General features: G+C 44.0%; 1 protein-coding gene across 1 annotated transcript in view; it reads left to right on the top strand.

The window, feature by feature from the left end:
- Positions 1 to 27036, top strand: part of LOC126470779 (gamma-tubulin complex component 3-like) — a 223444-nt gene that overhangs the window by 53027 nt on the left and 143381 nt on the right. Inside the window, exon 3 of the mRNA XM_050098787.1 lies at positions 18337 to 18522. Coding sequence (XP_049954744.1) covers positions 18337 to 18522 — 186 coding nt within the window. The remainder of the gene's footprint in view (positions 1 to 18336; positions 18523 to 27036) is intronic.

Genomic DNA, 27036 nt, shown 5'->3' with positions numbered 1-27036 from the left:
TCCCCTTCCCCTTTGTCTTCCCCTTCCCCTTTGTCTTCCCCTTCCCCTTTGTCTTCCCCTTCCCCTTTGTCTTCCCCTTCCCCTTTGTCTTCCCCTTCCCCTTTGTCTTCCCCTTCCCCTTTGTCTTCCCCTGCAGGTCCGAGTGATAGAATAGACCTAAGGTATTTCTGCCTGTTGTAAGAGGCAACTAAATGTACTGCCACACATTTCAGACTTTGTGATGTTACCCTGTAGGGTTTGATCTCCATTCTTCCAATCCTAAGAGGGAGCCAATTGGGGAAGTGCACCTTATATGGTGCATCATCTCCATCATGCACTGAGATCTTAAGCCCCCTTTATCATTGTGGTATGCAGTTCTGCCTATTCGCCAGCTGTTGGGCAAGGACACTTTCTCAGGTGCCTTTTCCTCCATCTGCTGTTCAGTATCCTCTTCTGTGCCTAAGATGACTATTGACTTCTTTGCACCTCATATCCAACACGATAACCAGTCCATTGTGGTGGGGTCACCGTATACCTTATTGGTTGTAGCCCTTGACTACACAGGGATCGCTGTGCTGATTCCTGTACTGTCAACTCCCCACGTATGCTAAGGGGTAGATGCCCATCACCTGGGGCATCGAGAATCCCTGCACTGGCCACCCTACCAGGTCGCGTTTGCTGCGGCTGGATGACACCTGCGGTGAGGACCCCTGGTCGGAGTGGGTGGCATCAGGCATCATGATAGATGACTCTCTATGAATCGTATGACGTCATCACTTGCTGGTGGTCAAACTCCAGCAAGCAGTCAAGGGCTCAATTTAATGCACACAAGTATGACTCCAAATCGTCCCCTCCATGGCCACACCATGGGAAGAACACCAGGCTAAGGATGGCAGTGAATCTTATTCTCCCCAGTACCTTGTATGTATGAGAGCTGATGGGTAATTCTTCATATTGATGAAGCCTCAGCTTTTTGTGGAGCATTTAGAGGACAAGTTTGAGGAGGTGGAGGCGCTTGACCAAAATGCAATCTAGGTCAGTCTTGATCAAAACAACATCCTCTGCCCATTCATGGGCACTACTCACCTCTGACAAGCTGGGGGATGTTCGTTTCCATCACACCCCATGAGAGTTTAAACAGGGTATCATATTTCACAGGGACATTCTTTTTGCAGTCTGACAATGAGCTGTACACCAATTTAGTGCAGCAAGGTATTCATTTCATCCAGCACATCCATCGGGGTCCGAGAAATTATCAGGTTGCCACTGGTGTCTTCATCTTGGCTTTTGAGGGCGACACATTAACCGAGAAGGTCAAGGTGATGGTCTACTACTGTCAAGTAATGCGGTGCTTATGTGCTGGAAGTTAGGGCATATGTTGTCCTACTGTACTTCTAGCATCACGTGTTGAGATTGTGGACATCCTTCGCATCTCAATACTCCATGTGTCCCACCTCCCATATGTGCCAACTGCAGAGAGCACCATTCCCCTTGATCGCCAGGCTGCAGGATTCTACAGAAAGAAAGGAAAATCATGGAAAGTAGACCAAAGACCATCTGACCTACACTGAAACTAAGAGGAAATTCGAAATGCTCCATCCCGTGCCCGTGACATGTTATGCCCCTGCTATAACCACTCTTCCTGCCCCATGTGTTCTGCTACTTACAGTCGGCTCCCAGCGCCGTAAGACTACACCTGCCCTCTTGATGGGGAGGGGGGGGGGGGCACTTCCCACCCTGTTGCTCCTGCACCACCTACTTTGGGAGTAAACCCCCCACCCCCACCCCCCGCCAACCATCGGGGACATCAGTCCCCACTTCTCAGCTGGAGAGAAGCATAAGTCTTCTTCAGCTTCTCCAGCTAGGAAGGGGTCCCTTGAGTCCCTCACTTCCCAGGTTTCTACTAGTGTGAAAGATGGCACTGAGACTGATTCAGAGAAGCCGTCCCATCCAGTGAAACCCAAGGAGCAGCGAGAGAAATCCTAAAAGAAGAGCCCCAAGAACAAGGAAATTGTGGTGGCACCCACACCACCGCTACCTACAAGCTCTGCGTCTGAGGATGAAGAGGAGATTGTGGTGTCCGCTGAGGATCTAGGTCTCACCAGACCCGCAGACACAATGGATATACACTGCTCAGTAATTAAGTCAGTGGCAGCAGATGAGCCTGAGGCGTAAACTGCCTCATTGAGGATTTCATGCCTTCCCTGCCTCACAATGTCATCCTACAGTGGAATTGCTACAGCTTTTTCCACCACCTGGCTGAGCTACAGCAACTGTAAAGCTTTACACCTGTTTCCTGCATTGCCCTCCAGGAAACCTTGATCCTGGCAATGCGGACCCCTGCCCTATAGGGATTATTACGAGAACCGTAGCGAATATAATAGTATCATGTGGAGTTTGCATCTATGTCCAGAACTCAATATGTAGTGAACCTGTGCCTCTTCATACTCTTTGTGAAGCTGTGGCTGTCAGGATAAGGATGACGCAGGAAATAACTGTCTGCACAACGTTTATCTTCCTCCAGATGGTGCTGTACTTCTGAATATCTTGGCTGCACTGATTCATCAACTTCCTCAACATTTCCTACGTATGGGTGATTTAACGCCTATAACCCCTTGTGAGGTGACACCATGCTTACTGACCAAGGTAGAGAGGTCGAAAATTTAATGTCTGAGCTCGACCTCTGCCTCCTAAATACTGGGACTCCCACACATTTAATTGTGGTTCATGGCACTTATTCGGCCATTTATTTATCACGTTGGAGCTAAGGACTTCTCCCATCTATCCACTGGAGAGCCCACAATGACTTGTGTGGTAGTGACTATTTTCCCATCTTCCTGTCACTCCCCCACCATCATGCCCACCATATGGGCTCTAAACAAGGCAGACAGGGAAGCTTTCACCTTTGCTGTCATTGTTGAATCTCCCCCATATGGTACCATCAGTGTGGGTTGAGTGGCTCACTAGAACGATCGTTTCTGCGGCGAAAATGCGATCCCTTGTTCCTTAGAGTGCCCCCGGCAAATGACAGTTCCTTGGTGGCCACCGGAAATTGCTGAGGCCACTGAAGAGTGTAGGCGGGGTCTACAATGGCACCCATCCTGGAGCATCTAATAGCTTTTAAACGGCTCCATGCCTGCATTCGCCAGCTTATAAAAAGACTGAAACAGACGTGTTTGGAGAGAGAAGTCGCGACCATTGGGTGCTATACATCACCTTCTCAAGTATGGACGTAGATCCGACGGGTTTTTGGGTACCAGACCCCCACAGGTGTCCCTGTCGTTAACATAAATGGCGTGTAATCTACTGACGCAAACGTGATTGCCGAGCACTTTGCTAGAGCCTCTGCATCAAAGAATTACACTCCAGCTTTTGCACTCTCAAACAGCGGGTGTAAGGGAAAGTCCTCTCGCTCACTACATGCCACAGTGAACGCTATAACGCCCCATTTACAGAGTGGGAGCTCCTCAGCGCCCTTGCACATTGCACGACACAGCTCCCAGGCTCAGATCAGATCCACAGTCAGATTATTAAACATCTCTCGTCCGACTACAAGCGACATCTCCTTGTCACCTTCAAGCGGATCTGGTGCAATGGCATCTTTCCAGCGCAGTGGCGGGAGAGCACAATCATTCCAATGCTCAAACCCAGTAAAAACGCGCTTGGTGTGCATAGCTGTTGGCCCATCAGCCTCACCAACGTTCTTAGCAAGCTGCTAGAATGTATGGTTGGGTTGGGTCCTGGAGTCACATGGCTTACTGGCTCCATGCAAGGGCAGTTTCTGCCAGGGTCGCTGTATCACTCATAATATTGTGTCCCTCGTGTCTGCCATGCGAACAGCCTTTTCCAGACGCCAACACATTGTTGCCTTCTTTTTTGATTTACAAAAAGCTTATGACACTCCCAATTTTTAACCAAATTTTCATATTGCTCCATATCTTCTGTGTCCAGTTCGGTGTCTCCCATAGTTTCCCCAATATCCAGGAGAATGGGGTCCTGCAGGGCTCTGTTTTGAGAGCATATTTCTGTTTAGCTCTTTTTTAGTGGCTGTTAATTGTGTAGCTGCAGCTGTCGGGCCGTGAATCTCATCTTGTCTGTATGCAGACGACTTCTGCAATTAGCACCGCTGCTCTAGTACTGGTGTTGCTGAGCGGCGCTTACGGGGAGCCAGCCACAACTTCCAGTTTTTTAGCATACTGGGCTTGCATTCGGAAGGACGACGGTTCAATCCCACGTCCGGCCATCCTGATTTAGGTTTTCCGTGATTTCCCTAAATCGCACCAGGCACATGCTGGGATGGTTCCTTTCAAAGGGCACGGCCGACTTCCTTCCCCATCCTTCCCTAATCCGATGACCTCGCTGTTTCATCTCTTCCCCCTAAAACAACCCAACTTCCAGTTTTCAGTCGCAAAGTCGTTTGTCATGCACTTCTGTCGGCGTCATACCATCCATCCGGAACCAGAACTTTACCTTAATGATGATCCACTGACTTTAGTGGAGACATATCGATTCTTAGGACTAGTTTTTGGTGCTTGATTGACTTGGCTATCTCAACTTTGTCAGTTTAAGTGGAAGTGCTGGCTGCTCCTCAGTGCCCTCCGCTGCCTGAGCAACACCAACTGGGGTGCAGATAGCTCCATGCTGCTGCAGCTCCACAGAGCCTTTGTTCAATCCCACCTTGAGTATAGGAGTGTTATCTGTGGTTTGATGGCCCCTCAGCATTGCATTTACTCGAGTCAGTGCATCACTGCGGAGTTAAACTAGCGACAGGACTAGTCGGGTGACCAGCATACTGGTGGAGGCTGGAGTCCCTCCATTGAAGATCCGACGTGCACAGCTCCTCACCAGTTACGTTGCACATATTCGTAGCTCTCCTGAGCATCCTAATTACCATCTCCTTTTCCTAACCATGGCGGGTAATCTCTTGCATTGGCGGCCCAGGTCATGGCTTACGATCGCAGTTCACATCCAGTCCCTTCTGTCTGAACTGGAGTCTTTCCCTTTACCACCTCTACTCAAGGGAGATTCACGTATACCTCCATGGTGTGAACCTAGGCCAAATCTTTGCCTGGACCTTTCACATGGCTCTAAGGACTCATGACTATAAGACCTACTTAATCCAGCCTACTTAATTAATACAATAATAATATTTCTCTGTGAAAAATGAGGATTAAATTATTGGCCCCCTGCAGGTCCAGGGTCAAGAATAGGACTAAGATATTCCTGCCTGTCGTAAGAGGTGAGTAAAAGGAGTCACACATGTTTAGGCCTTTATGTGATGCTCTCCTGTAGGGTTTGACCTCCATATTTCAAAATTTTTCTGGAGAGATAGCCAGTTGGGGGAGGGCACCTTACATGGTGCATCGTATCCACCGTGCATTGATATCCTTAGCCTACTTTCTCATTGTTGCATTGCAGTCCCACTCAGTCTCCCTCTCTTGGGTGAGGATACATTCCTGGGTGCATTTTACACCATGCACTATGCAGTGTCGCTTTCTGCGCCGATGATCTCGTGGACTGCTTTGCACCTGATATCCAGCACGGTAGCCGGTCCATTGTGGTGGGGCCACCATGTACTCTGTTGGTTGTAGCCCTTGACAACACAGGGATAGCTCGACTGATGCCTGCGCTGTTACCTCCCCACATATGCCAAGGGTCTGCCGGCAATGGCCATCCTGCAAGGTGGCCCCTACTGAGGCTAGCTGATGACCGTGAGGAGGGCCCTTGTTCGGAACTGTTGGCATCAGGGGGTTGACATTCAATGAAGCGTGGTACATCATCTCTCGCTGTTGGCCAACCACCTGCAGTCGCTAAGCATTCCAGGGCTCAATTCAATGGGCAGAAGTATGACCCCAAATCATTGCCCTCCCTGGCCACACCATGGGAGGAATGCCAGGCTAAGCATGTTAGTGAAGCTTATTCATCCCGGTACCTTGTCTGTTCGAGAGCTGATGGGTAATCCTTCATGTTGATGAAGCCTCAGTTTTTTGTTGAGCATTAAGAGGACAAGTTTGGGAAGGTGGAGGGCTTGTCCAAAATGCACTCTGGGTCAGTCTAGACCAAAACAGTATCCTCTGTCCAGTCACGGGCACTACCCACCTGCGACAAGCTGGGGGATATTTCTCTTTTCATCATGCCCCAAAAGAGCTTGAATATGGTTCAGGCTCTCATATTGCACAGGGATCTTTTGCAGTCTGATGATGAGCTGCGTGCCAATTTTGAACGACGAGGTGTTCACTTCATCCGGCACGTCCATCGGGGTCTGATGGATAATCAGGTTGCCACTGGTGCCATCATCTTGGCCTTCAAGGGTGACATATTACCAAAAAAGATCAAAGTGATGGTCTACCTCTGTGACGTCAAGCCATATATCCCTCTCCCAATGCCCTGCTTTAAGTGCTGGAAGTTTGGCCATATGTCTTCCTGGTGTACTTCCAGTGTCACGTGGTGAGACTGTGGACATCATTAGCATCCCAATACTCCATGTGCCACGCTTCCTATCTGTGTTAACTGTGGAGAGCATCATCCCCTTGCTCACCAGATTGCATGATCTTACAGATTGAAAGAAAAGTCATGGAGTGCAAGACCCTGGACGGACTGACCTACACTGAGGCTAAGAGGAAATTTGAATGACCTCATCCTGCACAAATGAGTTCCTGTTATGTTATGCCGCCACAACAACAACAGTGATAGCCCCATCAGTTCAGTAAATTCCAGTTGGCTCTCAGAGCCATAAGACTACACCACCTTCTTTGGGAGCAACACCCTCTTACCCCCCTCCCCCCCCCCCCAACCATCGGTGACATCTGCCCCTCCCACCACTTCTTAGCCAGAGAAGTGTACAACTTCTTTGGCTCCTCTCAATAGGAAGGGATCCCTGGGGTCACTCCCTTCCTAGGTTCTTACCAGTGGCGCAGCTGACACCTGCCAGTGGCTGAAGCAACCACAGGTAGCTGGTCGTAGGGCTTCACGGTCCTCCTCAGTCCCTGAGACAGAATCAGTGAAGCCCTCCTACCCAGACAAACCTCAGGGGCAGCGAGAGAAACCAAAAGAGCTAAAGACCCCCAAGAGCCAAGACACTGCAGTGGCACCCACACCACTGATACCTACCAGCTCTGCATCTGAAGGTGAGGCGGAGATTCTGGCGTCTGCTCAGGACCTAGATCTCACTGGACCCTCAGACACAATGGATATTGACTGTTCAGGCAGCAGCAGGTGACCCCGAGACATAAACTGCCACATTGAATGTTCACTGCCTTCCCGGTCTGACAATGATGTCATCATCTAGTGAAATTGTGGCGGTTTTTTCCTCCGCCGAGCCACGCTATGGCAACTGTTAAGCTTTACATCTGCTTTCTGCATTGCCCTCCAGGAGACCTGGTTCCCTGTAATGCTGACGTCTGCACTCAGTGGCTATAAGGGATATTACAGGAACCGTCGTGACTGTAATCAAGTGTCAGGTGGAGTTTGCGTTTATGTCCTCAACTCTGTCTGTAGTGAATCTGTGCCCCTTCAAACCCCTCTGGAAGATGCAGCTGTCAGAATAATGGCATTGCAGGAAATAACTGACTGCAATGTATATCTTCCTCCAGATGGTGCAGCACCCCTCCATGTATTAGCTGCACTGATTGATTAACTACCTAAACCCTTCCTCCGTATGGGAGATTTTAACGACCATATCCCCTTGTGGGGTGGCACCGTGCTTACTGGCCGAGGCATAGATGTCGAAACTTTCCTGCCTCAGTTTGACCTCTGCCTCCTAAATACTGGGGCCGCCACACATTTCAGTGTGGCTCATGGTAGTTACTCGGCCATTGATTTGTCCATTTGCATCCCAGGATTTCTCCCATCTATCCACTGGAGAGCGCATGACGACCTGTGTGGTAGTGACCACTTCCCCATCTTCCTGTCGCTGCCTCGGTGTCAGGCCCATGGACGCCTGTCCAGATAGGCTTTAACAAGTCAGTCTGGGAAACTTTCAGCTCTACAGTCACCATTGACTCTCCCCCGCATGGTAACATCGATGTGTTGGTTGAGCAGGTGACCACAACAATCGTTACTGCGACTAAAAACGCGATCCCTCGCTCTTTAGGGTGCCCCCAATGAAGGGCAGTCCCTTGGTGGTTGCTGGAAGTCGCTGTGGCAATTAAGGAGCGTCGGCATTCTCTACAGTATCCTAAGTGCCACCCTTCCCTGGAGCACCTCATAGCCTTTAAAGAGAGAGATACCTGTCGACCATTGGGTACCATACATCACCTCCCCAATTCTGGGCAAAGATCAAATTGAGGTTTTGGGTACCAGACCCCAACAGGTGTTCTCTGTGTTCACATAAACATTGTGTTATCTACAGATGCAACACGATTGCTGAGCATTTTGCTGAGCACTATGCTCAAGCCTCTGCGTCAGAGAACTACCACCCAGCCTTGCACACACTCAAATGGCGGATGGAAAGGAAAGTCCTCTCCTTTGCTACATGCCACAGTGAACCCTATAACGTCCCATTTACAGAGTGGGAACTCCTCAGTGCCCTTACACATTGCCCCAACACAGCTCCTGGGCCAGGTCGGATCCACAGTCATATGATTAAACATCTCTCATCTAACTACAAGCGGCATCTCCTTGTCATCTTCAACCGGATCTGGTGCAATGGCGTCTTTCCATCGCAATGGTGTGAGAGCACTGTCATTCCGGTGCTCAAACCTGGTTAGAACCTGCTGGATGTGGATAGCTATCGGCTCATTAGCCTCACCAACATTCTTTGGAAGCTACTTGAATGTATGGTGTGTCAGCGGTTGAGTTGGGCCTTGCAGTCACGCAGCCTCCTGGCTTCATGTCAGGGCAGCTTCTGCCAGGGTCACTCTACAATCTGTTATCCCATGAGTCTGCCACCCGAACACCCTTTTCCAGACACAAACACCTGGTTGCCAGCCTTTTTTACTTACATAAAGCATACGACATGACCTGGTGACATCGTATCCTTGTCACATTGTGTGAGTGGGGTCTCCAGGGCCCGCTCCTGATTTTTATCCAAAACTTCCTGTAACTTCGTACTTTCCCTGTCCAAGTTGGTGCATCCCATAGTTCCCCCCATATCCAGGAGAATAGCATCCTGCAGGGTTCTGTATTGAGTTTCTATCTCTTTTTAGTGACCATTAATGGTCTAGCAGCAGCTGTAGGGCCTTCAGTCTCACCATCTCTGTATGCAGACGATTTCTGCATTTTGCACTGCTGCTCCAGTACTGGTGCTGCTGAGTGGCACCTACAGGGAGCCATTAACAAGCCATAGTCATTGGCTCTAGTCCACGGCTTCCAGTTTTCAGTCGCGACTACATGTGTCATGCATTTCTGTTGGCATCCTGAACCAGAACTTTACCTTCATGATGATCCACTTACTGCAGTGGAAGCATATCAACTCTTAGGATTGGTTTATGATGCTCCATTGACTTGGCTTCCTCATCTTCGTCAGCTTAATTGGAAGTTCTGGCAGCACCTCAATGCCCTCCGTGGCCTGAGCAACACCAACTGGGGTGCAGACCCCTCTACGCTGCTGCAGCTCTATAGAGCCATTGTTCAATCCCTCCTTGACTATGGGAGTGGTGTTTATGGTTTGGCAGCGCCCTCATCATTGCATTTACTCGACCCTGTGCACCACTGCGGTGTTAGACTAGCAACAGGAACTTTCAGGATGAGTCTGGTGGACACTATGGTCCCACCATTGCAGATCTGACATGCACAACTGCTCGCCAGTTATGCTGCACACATTCGTAGTTCTCCTGATCATCCAAATCACTGTCTCCTTTTCCTGCCCATGGCAGTCCATCTCCCTCATCAGCAGCCCAGGTCGGGGCTAACAATTGTGGTTCGCATGCAGTCCCTTCTCTCCAAACTGGAGTCCTTCCCTTTACCACCTCTACTTGCAGTCCTTTCACGTACGCCTCCATGTACGCCTCGGCCACAGCTGCATCTGGAGGTTTTGCATGGCCCTAAGTACTCAGTTAACCCCGCTGTTCTCCACTGTCACTTCCTCTTGATTCTCGACATGTTCAGAGGCTCTTATGTGGTTTTCGCCGATGGCTCAATGGCTGAGGGTCGTGTAGGCTTTGCGATTGTTCATAAAGGACATATTGAACAGCACTCCTTGCCAGATTGCTGCAGTGTTTTCACTGCAGATCTGGCGGCCATATGTCATGCTCTTGAGCACATCTGCTCATGCCCTAGCAGGTCATTTTTTCCTGTGTACTGACCCATTGAGCAGCCTAAAAGCTCTCGACCAGTGCTACCTTCACTATCCTCTGTGAACGTCCATCCAGGAGTCCATCAATGCCCTAGAATTGTCCCATCGTTTAGTGCTGCTTGTGTGGACCCCAGGACACGCCAAAATTCCAGGCGACAAACTTGCCAAAAGGCTGGCCAAACAGGAAACTGCTTCAGGAAATGGGCATCTCTGAAGATGACCTGCGTTCTGTCTTATGTCACAGAGTTTTCTGGCTTTGGGAGACGGAATGGCATAACAGTACACACAACAAATTGTGTGTCATTAAGGAGACTATGAATGTGTGGAAATCTTCTGTGCGGTCCTCTTGCAGGGAATCAGTTGTCCTCTTCTGTCTCTGCATTGGCCATACATGGCTAATGCATGGTTACCTACTCCATCATAAGGACCCACCTCTGTGTCGCTGTGGTTCCCAAATGACAGTCATCCACCTCTTGCTGCACTGCCCAATTTTTTACCACTCTTTGACAGACCTTTAACTTTCCCAGCTCCCTACCTTTGGTGTTTGGTGATGATGCCTAAGCAGCAGCTTTAGTTCTACATTTTATCCATGCAAGTGGGTTTTATACTTCTATGTAGGTTTTAGGGCATGTCCTTTGTCCCTCTGTGTCCTCCACCCTAGAGCTTTTAGGGTGCCGAGTGGCTGGCTTTTTCTTTTTATTCTTGTGGTCGGCCAGCCACTGTAATCTGCTTTCTTGTTTTACTCTCTTCTGTTTCTAGTGTGGCTCTGTTGTTTTCTTGTCCTCTTTTGTTCCTTTTAGTGTTCGTTGCCTTTCCTTCATTCTTGTGGATTTTCCTTTATTTCTGTTTTGTGTTATACAATGGTATGTCTCGTCCATTTTATTATCACACTTGTGGCATTTCTTTATTAGGAACAAGGGACTGATGACCTCATAGTTTGGTCACTTCCACCCCCCCCCCCCTCTTTTAAACCAATCAACAAACCAACCTTAAATTATCATATGTATTGTGCTTTTCCAAAGCTTCAGTGAGTGGGCTTTGGCCACAATGCCATGTGGCCTTTCGAAATGTTTTATGCTTGTTTTGTGCTTGTACCACATGGAGTCACGGTTAGAAGATCCATAGTGCACTGTAATATTGAATAAATTACTAGAATGATGTTTCAAGAAACAGTACTTGGAAGTCATCTTCCAGCACTCGCAAATGACAATGAAGATATGTAGAGAACAGCTCTATTGTCAAACCTGTATTAATTGTTCCTTCAGTTGTATATCAGATATCCAGAGTGCTTGTGTTGTTAAAGTGTTGTTTTGTGCTGTCCTTTGTGTTTCAATTTGTGTCTGAAATGGGTGATGAACAAAAAAACTTGTAATGACTATGGATCAGAAACTACATGCTGTAATCAGACTGGATTTTAGGGTAACAGACAAAACTGTTCCATGGGATTTAGAGGTGTGAAAGTAGTACTGTTAGAGACAGAAAGAAAAAATTGGAAAGTGGTGTGCTTCCAAAGTTAGTGGAAGTGGAGTAAAAGTAAGGAAGGCAGTGTTGAAAGGTAAGCACAAAGAAGTTGAGGAAGCTTTATTTTTGTGGCATTGATATTTAAGAGGAAAAGGTTTGTGTATGACTGAGCTGATATTGCATGAAAAAGTATTGCAATTTAATTTGCAAATATGAGGAGAAGATTGAGAATTTACTGCTTGTGGTGGATGGTCGGATCAGTGGAAAAGAGATTCAGTATTTTCCAGTTTACAATTAGTGGAGTGACTTTATCCTTTGACAAGGAAACTGTACCATTGTTGAAAGACTATCTTTCAAACTTAATTGATCATGAGGGAATTTCTGGTGAATAGTTACACAGTTGTGACAAGTGGTTTAAATTACTAGGTGCTCCTTATGAAAACACTTCCTTCAAAAAAAGGAAGCAGCAGCATCCAGATCAAAGAAAGGTATGGAACAAGTTACCATACTGGCTTGCAGTAATGTAGAGGGTTACCACAAGCTTAGGCTTACAGAAATAAGTAAACTGCAGGAACATATAGGTTTCAGAAACCTGAAAAAATCAGGAATATCACCACCTCTACAGTACACTTGTAATAGAGAGAGAGAGAGAGAGAGAGAGAGAGAGAGAGAGAGAGAGAGAGAGAGAGAGAGAATGAATTAAGATGTCTTTAAAACCCAGTTACAAAGTGAATTCATACCAGCTGTAGAGAATAATTTCAAAGACAACAATTTACTGAGTTAAGTTCTGCTGCTCCTTGATAAGGATATCGCAGAAACCTATAGTTTTCAGAAACCTGAAAAATCGGGAATCACCACCTCTACTTTACACTCATAATAAATAAAAATAAATAGCATAAAATAAATAGCATCGTGCTAGTGACAAGCTGAGAGATGGAGATATTGAAGCATTATTCTTACCACCAAATGTGACTGCTCTTTGTCAACTGAAGGACCATGTCATCCTTCAGATGTGAAAGTAGTAGTATCACCACCACTTCCTCAGTTTGTTGTTTATTGTTATCAGCAATTGTTCATAGTGAAGACTGTGTAACCATGATGAGGACTGACTTGCTAGATGTGATAAGGTGGTTTGCTGGATTAGGGAAAGAGGTTCCAGATATATCACTTGTAATGTCTTCAAAAGGTGGACATTTTAACTTTGAATACATCTGTGCAAGCGAAGTGGAAGATGGATACGATGATGTAAATTGGTTGCTGAAAAATGTACTGGGTTGTGAGGATGTCAGTGCAGATGATATCACACAATTGATGACAAATGATGTTGATGACCTAACTGACAAAAATATTTGGCAAATTTAGATGGGAGAAATCTCATTCCACTTTCAGAAGGGTTCAAGTGATTGAGGCAGTGCTGCAATGAATTAGTGAGCAGGAGGAAACAATGCCAGCTAATTTCATCTGTTCACATAAGTAGAGGGATATTGCACCATGGAAGAGGGTAAAGGGAGGGAAACAATCATGTCAGATATTTTTAAAACCTCAAACCTGTAAGTTTCATCATTTTTGTTAGGCCCAGATTTTCACATGTGTGTAATTGTATATTCATACTTAACAACAGGGACAACAGTCTGGATGATTGACTGAGCTGGCCTTGTAACAATAACCAAAACGGCATTGCCGTGCCGGTACTGCGAACGGCTGAAAGCAAGGGGAAACTACAGCCGTAATTTTTCCCGAGGGCATGCAGCTTTACTGTATGATTACATGATGATGGCGTCCTCTTGGGTAAAATATTCCGGAGGTAAAATAGTCCCCCATTCGGATCTCCGGGCGGGGACTACTCAAGAGGATGTCGTTATCAGGAGAAAGAAAACTGGCGTTCTACGGATCGGAGCGTGGAATGTCAGATCCCTTAATCGGGCAGGTAGGTTAGAAAATTTAAAAAGGGAAATGGATAGGTTGAAGTTAGATATAGTGGGAATTAGTGAAGTTCGGTGGCAGGAGGAACAAGACTTCTGGTCAGGTGACTACAGGGTTATAAACACAAAATCAAATAGGGGTAATGCAGGAGTAGGTTTAATAATGAATAGGAAAATAGGAATGCGGGTAAGCTACTACAAACAGCATAGTGAACGCATTATTGTGGCCAAGATAGATACGAAGCCCACACCTACTACAGTAGTACAAGTTTATATGCCAACTAGCTCTGCAGATGACGAAGAAATTGAAGAAATGTATGATGAAATAAAAGAAATTATTCAGCTTGTGAAGGGAGACGAAAATTTAATAGTCATGGGTGACTGGAATTCGAGTGTAGGAAAAGGGAGAGAAGGAAACATAGTAGGTGAATATGGATTGGGGGACAGAAATGAAAGAGGAAGCCGCCTTGTAGAATTTTGCACAGAGCACAACATAATCATAACTAACACTTGGTTTAAGAATCATGAAAGAAGGTTGTATACATGGAAGAACCCTGGAGATACTAAAAGGTATCAGATAGATTACATAATGGTAAGACAGAGATTTAGGAACCAGGTTTTAAATTGTAAGACATTTCCAGGGGCAGATGTGGACTCTGACCACAATCTATTGGTTATGACCTGTAGATTAAAACTGAAGAAACTGCAAAAAGGTGGGAATTTAAGGAGATGGGACCTGGATAAACTAAAAGAACCAGAGGTTGTACAGAGATTCAGGGAGAGCATAAGGGAGCAATTGACAGGAATGGGGGAAATAAATACAGTAGAAGAAGAATGGGTAGCTTTGAGGGATGAAGTAGTGAAGGCAGCAGAGGATCAAGTAGGTAAAAAGACGAGGGCTAGTAGAAATCCTTGGGTAACAGAAGAAATATTGAATTTAATTGATGAAAGGAGAAAATATAAAAATGCAGTAAGTGAAACAGGCAAAAAGGAATACAAACGTCTCAAAAATGAGATCGACAGGAAGTGCAAAATGGCTAAGCAGGGATGGCTAGAGGACAAATGTAAGGATGTAGAGGCCTATCTCACTAGGGGTAAGATAGATACCGCCTACAGGAAAATTAAAGAGACCTTTGGAGATAAGAGAACGACTTGTATGAATATCAAGAGCTCAGATGGAAACCCAGTTCTAAGCAAAGAAGGGAAAGCAGAAAGGTGGAAGGAGTATATAGAGGGTCTATACAAGGGCGATGTACTTGAGGACAATATTATGGAAATGGAAGAGGATGTAGATGAAGATGAAATGGGAGATATGATACTGCGTGAAGAGTTTGACAGAGCACTGAAAGACCTGAGTCGAAACAAAGCCCCCGGAGTAGACAATATTCCATTGGAACTACTGACGGCCGTGGGAGAGCCAGTCCTGACAAAACTCTACCATCTGGTGAGGAAGATGTATGAGACAGGCGAAATACCCTCAGACTTCAAGAAGAATATAATAATTCCAATCCCAAAGAAAGCAGGTGTTGACAGATGTGAAAATTACCGAACTATCAGCTTAATAAGTCACAGCTGCAAAATACTAACGCGAATTCTTTACAGACAAATGGAAAAACTAGTAGAAGCCAACCTCGGGGAAGATCAGTTTGGATTCCGTAGAAACACTGGAACACGTGAGGCAATACTGACCTTACGACTTATCTTAGAAGAAAGATTAAGGAAAGGCAAACCTACGTTTCTATCATTTGTAGACTTAGAGAAAGCTTTTGACAATGTTGACTGGAATACTCTCTTTCAAATTCTAAAGATGGCAGGGGTAAAATACAGGGAGCGAAAGGCTATTTACAATTTGTACAGAAACCAGATGGCAGTTATAAGAGTCGAGGGACATGAAAGGGAAGCAGTGGTTGGGAAGGGAGTAAGACAGGGTTGTAGCCTCTCCCCGATGTTGTTCAATCTGTATATTGAGCAAGCAGTAAAGGAAACAAAAGAAAAATTCGGAGTAGGTATTAAAATTCATGGAGAAGAAATAAAAACTTTGAGGTTCGCCGATGACATTGTAATTCTGTCAGAGACAGCAAAGGACTTGGAAGAGCAGTTGAATGGAATGGACAGTGTCTTGAAAGGAGGATATAAGATGAATATCAACAAAAGCAAAACAAGGATAATGGAATGTAGTCTAATTAAGTCGGGTGATGCTGAGGGAATTAGATTAGGAAATGAGGCACTTAAAGTAGTAAAGGAGTTTTGCTATTTGGGGAGCAAAATAACTGATGATGGTCGAAGTAGAGAGGATATAAAATGTAGGCTGGCAATGGCAAGGAAAGCGTTTCTGAAGAAGAGAAATTTGTTAACATCCAGTATTGATTTAAGTGTCAGGAAGTCATTTCTGAAAGTATTTGTATGGAGTGTAGCCATGTATGGAAGTGAAACATGGACGATAAATAGTCTGGACAAGAAGAGAATAGAAGCTTTCGAAATGTGGTGCTACAGAAGAATGCTGAAGATTAGATGGGTAGATCACATAACTAATGAGGAAGTATTGAATAGGATTGGGGAGAAGAGAAGTTTGTGGCGCAACTTGACCAGAAGAAGGGATCGGTTGGTAGGACATGTTCTGAGGCATCAAGGGATCACCAATTTAGTATTGGAGGGCAGCGTGGAGGGTAAAAATCGTAGAGGGAGACCAAGAGATGAATACACTAAGCAGATTCAGAAGGATGTAGGTTGCAGTAGGTACTGGGAGATGAAAAAGCTTGCACAGGATAGAGTAGCATGGAGAGCTGCATCAAACCAGTCTCAGGACTGAAGACCACAACAACAACAACACTTAACAATGCAGTTCATTTTATATTTCCTGTAATCATTTTTGAAAGGTGCTGTGTGAATATAAAAACTATTGCAACTAGCATATGTTATGTAAGAAGTCAAAAAAATCTTAATAAAATTGGTTTTTGACATAAAAAGGGGTGTTTTGAATGGCACGGCTAGGGATGGAAGAGAGGATTTATAGCGCCCCAGCCTATCTCGTTTTTTGTTATTCTGCTTGACCTTCTGCCACATTCAGCTAGATAGTAGAGAATCTACCATATTGTAAAAGGTAATGACCCAATACCACTACTTTGGGGTACTCCCAAAGTTACTTTTACATCTGAAGATTCCTCTCCATTGAGAACAACATGCTGTGTTCTGCTTTCAAGAAACCTTTTAATCCAGTCATATACCTGGTCTGATATTCTGTATGCTTGTATTTTATAGATTAGAAGCTAGTACAGAACTGTATAAAATGCCTTTTGGGATTCAAGGAAGATGGCATCAACTTTGGCACTGGTATCTACTGCTTTTTGTGTCTCGTGGGCAAACAGGGTGAGCTGGGTTTCACACATTTGTTGTTTTTAGAACCCATGTCTATTCCTATAGGGAGATTTTTGGTCTACATGAATGCATTAATACGTGAGCATAAAACATGTTCCAGCATTCAACAGACTGGCTTCAGAGATAAAGGCCTGCAGTTTGGGTGTCTGTTTGATGACCCTTCTTGAAAATGGAAATGACCTGCATTTTTTTCCAATCATTAAGAATGTTTTGCTCCTCCAGCAAATTATGGTACACTGCCTATAGAAGATAAACAAATTCTTTAATTTACTCTAAATAGAATTGTACTGATATTCCGCCAGGTTTAGTGACCTTACCTTTGTCGAGTGACTTCCAGTTCCTTTTCCATCCCATGGTAACTTAAGTCATTTTGACATTCATGTGGCGATTTAAAGGAGGGAACTACAGTGTGATCTACCTAAGTGAAACAGTTTTGGAAAAAGATATTTAATATTTTGGCCTTATACGTCATCCTCTGTTTGGATGCCATTATGAGCAGTGTGTCTGGACAAATCGCATTGATCTGTTTACATATTTAACTTATGACTGAAACTTCTTAGGATTTTCTATTATGTCTGTAGATATCATTTAACTTTAGAATTTGTTGAAAGCTTCACACATGGCTCTCCTTACACTAATTTTAGCTTCATTCAGTTTTTGTTTGTGTCTGATGATTTATCTACCTTTAAATTTGCAGTGAAGCTCTTTGCTTTTGTAGAAACTTTTTAACATCGCTGTTGAGCTGGTGGGTCTTTTCCATCCCTGACAACTTTTCTCAGCACATAGTTGTCTAAATTGTATTGTACAATTCTCTTCAACTTTGTTCATTGGTGCTCAACATTTTCAGTGTTGGAGATGAAATTTTCATGGTGACCACTCAGGAAGCAAAAATCTGCCAGAGAGGAAAGCACAGAGGACTGTTTTATGCCCAAACTGGCACACTATTAATAAATAATAGTAATTGGATAGAAAATTTTGTGAAAAATGATATTTAATAACTTCATGAAGTGATAGATGCAGTTACTGTGGAAATTCAATTGATACTCACTATGTTCCCTTATAGTTAACATATCTCTTTCTGGCCAGATAGCTTGCTGTGTCCTGCTGATGTTGTTATCATACAGGATGTAAGTTAAGAAAACTTGGTTAATGCTTCAGTGACTCTTTGCTGACAACTTTCACAAAAGTCAGAATTTTCTCCAGTTCAGAGACTTCAGAATGTTTCTCTCACTGTGAACAACATTTAATGCAGCTTTTTTTTTTGTTATTTGCATTGAAAAATGAAAGTTGTGACTTGCAGCTTAATTTTTAAAGTAAAATTTATGTAAATTTAGAGGCATCAGACTGACAAGTCTCTTTCTGCAGGTGGACCTTGTTCCAGCAGTTAAGCAGCGAGTTCTCCATTTAGCAGAGGTTGGGTGGCTGTACAATAAATTGAGACAATTTTGTGATACCACAAGACCAGCTGGACGTATTAGCGAGAGTCTTGTAGTTGGCGTCCGCGATGAACTGACAGAGTACTACAGATTGATTGCTGTTCTACGCTCCAAGGTATGTTACTTAGTGATTTATCATGATAAAGTACTATTTATCTACAGGAAGTAGACACTGAAGAATGAAACCGTCATCTAACATATTTTGATAGTAAATGTGTTATGCTTTTTCAATAATTTCTCCTTGAGCAAGAGGTAATGTAATTCACTTTCCGTCTGCATTGACCCATAGCTGCACCAAGAACCTGAAGCTATGATCCTGTAGTCAGTAGTCAATGCATTGGCTAGAACTGTGAATCAATAAAATAAACAGATATATTACATAAAAGATAAATGAATAATTAATAACAGGAGTTCTATTATAACATCTATAATTGATGTCGAGGACACCAGATAATTATGTTGATTAATATTTGTTCAAGAAGATAAATCTGAAATGTAGGGAAGTTGGTCCTATGATAACAAGTTAAAATACAGTCAGAAAATAACCTTATTAAATGCAATAAAGTTGCATTGAGAGCATTATGAGAATGGTAACAGAATCCCCAAGCTAAACAGTCATCTAAGACCCTCGAAAAACTGAGTCTATTTCATGATCACAATACATAAAATATTCAGCAGCTTACAATAATTAAAAGATCAGTATGGCAGTTTTGCACAATAACACCCAAGGGATAACTAATATGATACAAATATATTTCAATAGAGATACACTATAAATATTCAGTCACACTCAGACCATTTACAATAACTATAAGTAAAGGTTTGTTTGTAAAGCATTCTTGCGAAATTGTGCTCATGTTAAATGACAAGAAAACTTCATTAAATATTGTTTAAACAGTTATGTCTGTTTGCTTGATAGAAGCAGTTTTTGTTCTTCTTTTTCAAAGGTCGTGTCAACTAACACATGTGATTGACCACTTATAAACTACACAGTAGTCTAATTTAAATAGCACTCTTGGCAAAAACAGCAACGTATTTGTTGCATAACTGCACAGATATGTCAAAGTATGAGGCACTGATACTGCATTCAGTTGCTGTGTTACTGAGGAGGATATGATTTCCTGACAAACATTTATATAATGAAAGGAAATATAAACATAACAAATTAATTAATAAAATACATAAAGATACTTAGCTTTCAGGGATAATAGCTATAGTACAGTGCTATCATCTGAGATATCATATGTTGAACTCGCATGAAGCACTTAAAAGTTGTTAATTATACAATTCAGTGTGAAAGTATTTATTCAGTGTAAAATATAAAATTCAGTAGTATTTAAGTTATTGAAAATATTATCATTTCATTGGATGCACCTAATTTTCCTGAGATCACAGATGTATTCACATTTGTAAGAACCATATGTCAGACTTTCTTACACTCCTTGATTCATTGCGCATTGTCAGTTCTTCAGCTAAGTCAGTCCTGCCATCCAAGTTCTTCCTGGTCTGTGTTTTACCCATTCTAGTCACGTGCTGCACGCATTCTTACATGCACTGAGCAGCCATGGACCAGCCATGCCCAACCATGCTCTGGGGCTGCTGGCTACTGTTCAGCTGCACGACAAATTCACCTCATCTCATTCTAATTCTAGGCAGCTGAACTGCACACCTAAATATGTGTAACATTATAAGATCAAGCTAACTTTTGCTCCCTTTGGCTGCTTAAAATTTTCATCATCATTCACTTGGGTACTGATTTTGTCATATCCAGAAGGGTTCAACTTTTAATGTTGGTAGTGGTAGACAATTTTCTAGATTAAAACACTGAAGTAGATGAAACATTAAAAATATGGGAGTGACATCTCTAAATTAATTTGTAATCAGTCACTAAATACTCCATTTTTTAGTATAATGCATGTGGTGTTGTGAGATAACTTGATCCTTCTTCTGATCCAAGTGCATCTTGATTTGTTTAGTCATAGTGTTAACCAGGCCTTGCACTGAGTCTTGTAACTACTGTATTTTAAGCAAAATAGGAAGATGCTGATATGCAGAGTCTGTTGTCTCAGTATCATATAATGGAGGAATTCCTTTAATATAATGAGTGACTGACTAAAACAGTCGTAATATAATGGAGTCAATATGTACATTGTACATGCTTAAATTTAACTTGTGAGCTCAAACAAACATTTTCTTGGATTAAGTTTCAGTCCGACTTGTTGGAGACACTTAAGAACAGCCCTCGGTCATCTTCTTAAGTGTTCATCAAATGTCTCTGAGAACACTATGTCATCTAAATAACAAAGACAAATATCCACTTCAGGTGCCTTAGAAGATTATCCATCATCCGTTCAAAAGTTGCTGGTGCATTACACAAACCAAAAGGCATTACCTTAAACTCATACAGGCCCTCTTGGGTGACGAATGCAGTTTTCTCATGATCAGCCTCATGTACTTTGATTTCCCAGTATCCCAAGTACATGTCCATGGTTGAGAAAAACTTAGCCCCCTTCAGACAATCTAGTGTATCATCAATTAATGGCAGGGAGTCAACGCCCTTTTCAATTACCTTATTAAGCTTCCTACAATCGACACAAAAGCGCCAACTGCCGTCCTCCTTCCTGTTCAAAACTACTGGTGACGACCATGGGCTCTGTGAAGGCTGAATGATGTCATTCTTCATTTTCTCTACCTCGTTGTGAATTATTCGACATTCCATTTCTGACACACGGTATGCTCTCTGGTTTATTGGTTGATGGTCTCCAGTGCTAATCTAGTGCTTCACCTTTGATTTGTCTAATTACCTCTTCACTTGTGGATTGAAGCATTCAGAGAACTCTTGAAGAATGGCAAGTAGCTTCTTCTGTTGTTCCTTAGTGAGATCTGGTGATAGTTAAGCTAGAAGATCTTGTCTCGTACTGGTAGTGCCAATTTTGCCCACAGACTCTGCGTGGGAGGTTTCTATGTTGCTCAGCTGTTTGGCAATTAACGACTCAGCATTTGCTATGCACATGCACCTTGGAAGGATCTGCGGTTTTTGGTGATAGTTAACTATCTACAAATCACTGAATCCGTTCTTAAATGAGATGACTGAGGCTGGTATGATCAAGTTATTCTTCAGTGGTATGCTTGTCTTACATTCCACTACAAGATCCATAGGTTGATGCATGGCATGACACATGACAGTTAGCTTTCCAGTGCTGACTGCAGGAATGATCACTTCATCCAGCACACACAGTATCTCACTCGGATGAGCATCTTCCAGTCCACAGTATCTCATCTCGTCTAGCATAATCTTCGAGTGACCACAATCTATAATTGCCTGAGAAGCTTTCAAAAAGTCCCATCCGAGAATGACATCATGACTACGCTCATGTAAGACTATGAATTCTAAGGGCTGTGTACAGCCACTTATACCCACACGAATGACACATCTTCCTACTGGTTTTACATATTTCCCATTAGTCACCTTCAGCAGAGATGTTTTAATGTTGACAAATATGGTTTTCTGCAACTGGCAGCGGTACTTCTCTGAAATGACTGAATATGATGCTCCAGAGTCCACAAGAGCTTGGCCTGGTTGGCCATCCATGAGGATACCGACGTAGTTTCCTATCATTTTTGTAGTGATCAACGGTGGAGGATTTTTCTCTTTGGCGGCCTCGCCTCCCAGGTTTCCAGGTTGTGGCAGCTAGGCGATCGGCTGGAGCTTCTAAACAGTGATGGAGACCTTGATCAGCATGTTGGGGAGCGTCCTCTCAAGCAGCTAGCTTGCGGCAATGGTGACCTACGTCGTCTTGCACCCACATCTTCTTGTTCATCTTCGTCGTCCTGGAGTAGGTTGGTCTGCTGTTTTCTGGCTCAGGCATCATCAAATATCTGCCACCTTTTTTGACAATAGCACACGACATGTCCTGGTCATCCACAGTGGAAACATACTGGTTGGTTATCCTGGATTCTCCAGATGTTAGTCTTCCTTGGTGCCCAAACAGGTTCCTCATGCAGCATTGTAGGAATGTAACCTCGCCTGGGTCTCCCTGAAACTAAGATTTTCTGCACCTTCCTGCTCATTATATCTTGCTCTAAGGGATTTAAATACTCACTCTCACAGCAGATTAAATTTCATTTATAGCCCCCTCTCCCCTTCTCCGATATCCAGTATGGGGAAGAATTGATTCTACTGGCAGTCAAAACAGATGTCATAAAAATATTTTTTTATTTTCATTTAAAATATTGGAAAGACTTTTTGCCCTTACTTTTTGGAACCTATAACCTGTTCCTAATTATTTTTTTTTTTTTTTTTTATTATTCCATATCTTGAGCTAACTTCAATTCTACAACAAAATGTGCAAAAGTTGAGCAACTATCAGTATGAGAATTTCCAAATTGCAGGCTGAAACATTCGTAGAATATCTATTTACACTTTCAAAGTGATCAGCCTAAAAACCTGTGTTCAACTCGGAATTTTACCTATCGTGCAACTTTTAAGGATTTAACTCCGGTAGAAGATGCTATGGCTTAGCTTCAGAGTAATGAGATGATCTGCATTCATACTTACGTATACCCTTCTTAATGTACTGTGTCGACTCTTTGTCGCTTTCAGCAGCTTGCAAGCTTGACCAAACTTGATTCTCCTTAGGTAGTATGCCCTCCAGCATATATCTTTTTGCAATACATCCGAGTCTGTCTCTGGACACTCGTGGATAAAAGTATATGAAATAAATATAATCCGTTCAAACAATTATTTTCATTCTGCAATCTTTTTTTTTTTTTTTTTTTTTAAGACTGTAAATAAAATCAGATTTACCTGCCACTTTTCTGAATGTTGAGCCACATAAAGGTATCTCTCAGCCTTCTTTTTCCCCCATATAGTATGAGATTGAGACAAATCTTTGTTACTTTTATCGTCTTCCTTCCCTCTGCTGCTTTTAGGCAAGTTCTCTCTCATGTATCCTAGTAAGAAATTTTTCTGTTCAAATTTTGTGTTACTCATATATGGGCTCTCTCTAAAACGAATAAGGTCATTCAGACTCAAATGTCCAGCTTTTCATGTTGTTTCTGTTGCTGTTACAAAATGGTTACAGTCCACATACAGATCTGCATTTGAAGGAGAAACTGTATACTTGTTACTGTTTCAATGTTGATGGGTCCTGCTTTATCTTCCTTTTTTCACCCCTTGCACTATTTGAGATTATTCTGAATCTTCTAAAACCTTCATAATGATTGTCCAACAAGGATGTTGCACAACAGCTACTAATTTATAGTGGAACAGTGATTCAACTTGAAAGAAAATCATGGGAAATATAGACACTATCATCTAACAATCATTAAGAAATAGTTGGTTTATTTTCTAGGTTGTTGTATGATGACTCACCAATACACACATGAAAATGTAAAGGGTGTTAAATCTAGCTCTTAAATTTTATGTTCAAAGTTTCAAATCTGCAATATAAAAGGAGGATTAGTCGAGCTTTGTGGAGTCTTACAAAATAGAGATGTTGAGTTTTGTGAAAATTGGCTGTATTCAGCCATATTTAACAACAGCAAATGTTCAGTTTTGTCATATTTTCTGTTATTCATTGTGTTGGGCTTGTATTAAAGTACCAGACTCCATAAAAAATGCATATGTATAAAAGATGTCATTTTTTAGTTTTGTTAAAATGATCCTCAGTTAGTATGGTGCACAGCCTGAGCACTATGTTATGTGATAATGGAAGTTCATGGATATGTATTATTAAAGGTAACTTGCTTCCCCCTCTCCCCCTTGCATCATACCAAAACAGTAAGTTTTTCCACCTACATCTACACTACTGGCCATTAAAATTGCTACACCACGAAGATGATGTGCTACAGATGCGAAATTTAACCGACAGGAAGAAGATGCTGTGATATGCAAATGATTAGCTTTTCAGAGCATTCACACAAGGTTGGCGCCGGTGGTGACCCTTACAACGTTCTGACATGAGGAAAGTTTCCAACAGATTTCTCATACACAAACAGCAGTTGACCGGCTTTGCCTGGTGAAACATTGTTGTGATGCCTCTTGTAAGGAGGAGAAATGCGTACCATCACATTTCCGACTTTGATAAAGGTCAGATTGTAGCCTATCACAATTGCGGTTTATCGTATCGCAACACTGCTGCTCGCGTTGGTCGATATCCAATGACTGTTAGCAGAATATGGAATTGGTGGGTTCAGGAGGGTAATACGGAACGCCGTGCTGGATCCCAATGGCCTCGTATCACTAGCAGTCGAGATGACAGGCATCTTATCCACATGGATGTAACGGATCGTGCAGCCATGTCTTGATCCCTGAGCCAAAAGATGGGGACGTTTGCAAGAAAACAACCATCTGCACGAACAGTTCGACGATGTTTGCAGCAGCATGGACTATCAGCTCGGAAACCATGGCTGCAGTTACCTTTGATGCTGCATCACAGAGAGGAGCGCCTGCGGTGGTGTACTCAACGATGGACCTGGGTGCACGAATGGCAAAACGTCATTTTTTTGGATGAATCCAGGTTATGTTAACAGCATCATGATGGTCGCATCCGTGTTTGGCGACATTGTGGTAAAAGCACACTGGAAGCGTGTATTCGTCATCGCCATACTGGTGTATCACTCGGCATGATGGTATAGGGTGCCATTGGTTACACGTCTCGGTCACCTTCAGGGGGCTCAGCATTTAGTTGCTGGGTATGGGCTTGGCGACCCCGGGGTCCCTGAGCTGGGTACTGGGAAGCACCACCAGTCCTCAATACCATAAGCTCTGAGCATGCTTCAACGACCACCGTAAGGTGCGACGGTGGAAAGTTGTATGGTACAGCTTAACTGCCTGGGTCGCGAGGATGGTATAAACTTCTATAAAAAAAAATCAATCTCAAGGTGTGCTGCGTGCCGAGGAGATGGATGGCTGTTGCGGTAGAACAGTTGCTAGTGGGCAACCTCTGGGGAACCTGCCGCCCCCCCCCCGGTTCCATTAGGCTTACCCAGGCACGCGCGGCTCTGTCTGGGTGGACATTCCTTTCCCTAGCTGCTCATGGGACCAACATGAAAAGAAATACGAATAGTTCGCAAGCACGAGTCTCTAAGAAAGGAAAGTTCAATGCTTTAAAGTATGATCCCCAGTCATTCCCTTCCCTGCCCACACCAGGGGAGGAACATGAGACGTATTCTCCTCGATTTCTGGTTTACAGCCGAACAGATGGGGACTCATTTCAGACCACAAAGCCTCAGGTTTTTGTGGAAAATTTAAAGGACAAGTTTGCAGAAGTTGAGGGCATGTCTAAAATGAGGTCTGGAGCAGTCCTCATACAGGCATTGCTTGCTTGTGACAAGCTCGGTGACGCAGTCTCCATTACGCCTCATAAGAGCCACAATATGGTTCAGGGCCTACAATCCCTACCTGTTGGGATTGTGGACGTGCCTCCCACCCCAACGTCCTGTGTTCACCGCCTCCTGTTTGTGTCAACTGCACAGTTTTTGGTAGGGTCCCATTTGTCCTTCAGTTTATCAGGCTGGGTGGGCTTTTCCGACCCAGTCTCATGGACCGACGAAGACCTGCAAGCCCTACGGCTCTCAGGTGGTGGCTTGTTCAGCCACTGGCTGACATCTGGAGGAGCAGTAACCATGGAAGGGAGGGCACTAAGCGATCCCTTCCGCACGTGGGGAACTGTAGGAGGCGGGCACTTCTCCAGCTCAGAAGTGGGGACTGAAGTCCCCAAAGAAGGAGGGGTTGTTACTCCCGATGTTGAAAACAGGGGAGCAATGGAAGAGGGTGTTCCCCCAACAACCAGGGGGGCAAGCAAACCTTGCTTGTCAGACTGTGCGGTTTATCAAAAAGAATGGAAGATTATGGAATATAAGACCTTGGACAGGCTCACTTACACAGAGACTAAACGCAAGTACGACCGACTTCACCCTGTGCACATTTCATTGACGTATGCTGCAGCAGATTCGATGTCGCTATCCCTGGTGATGAGCCCCCAAGCTCAGCCGCTTTTTGTGGGTCTTCCAGCCAGGCCGTCTATTCCTGCCCCCATGGTTGTTGGGGGAACACCGTCTTCCATTGCTCCCCTGTTTTCAACATCGGGAGTAACAAACCCTCCTCCTCTGAGCTGGAGAAGTGCCCGCCTCCTACAGTTCCCCACGTGCGGGTTTGAGTTGGCACTTATTTTAGCTCTGTTCATATTCAGGAGAATGGTGTCCTGCAGAGCTCAGTTCTCAGTGTTCCCCTCTTTTTGGTGGTGATTAATGGTCTTGTGGCTGCGGTGGGCTCATTGGTCTGTTCCTCTCTATATGCCGATGACTGTTGTCTTTATTACAGTTCCCCAAGCATCATTGTCGCTGAATGGCAGCTGCAGGGAGCTATCTGTAAGGCACATTTTTGGACATCTAAGCATGGTTTCCAGTTCTCAGCCTCTAAGACACGAGTGATGCATTTCTGTTGTCGTCAAACGGTCCACCTCCATCCAGAGCTCTACCTTGCCAATGAACTCCTTTGTATTGTGGAGACACATCGCTTTCTTGACATGCTGTTTGATGCTCAGCTCACACGGACACTTCATCTGACGGTACCTGAACATCCTTCATTGCCTCAGCCACACCATTTGGGGGGCTTCACGAACAA

This window comes from Schistocerca serialis, chromosome 3, assembly GCF_023864345.2.
Source record: "Schistocerca serialis cubense isolate TAMUIC-IGC-003099 chromosome 3, iqSchSeri2.2, whole genome shotgun sequence".
Taxonomy (NCBI): domain Eukaryota; kingdom Metazoa; phylum Arthropoda; class Insecta; order Orthoptera; family Acrididae; genus Schistocerca; species Schistocerca serialis.
Note: the sequence above shows the minus strand (reverse complement) of the source record. Positions and strands in the feature narration are given on the sequence as shown.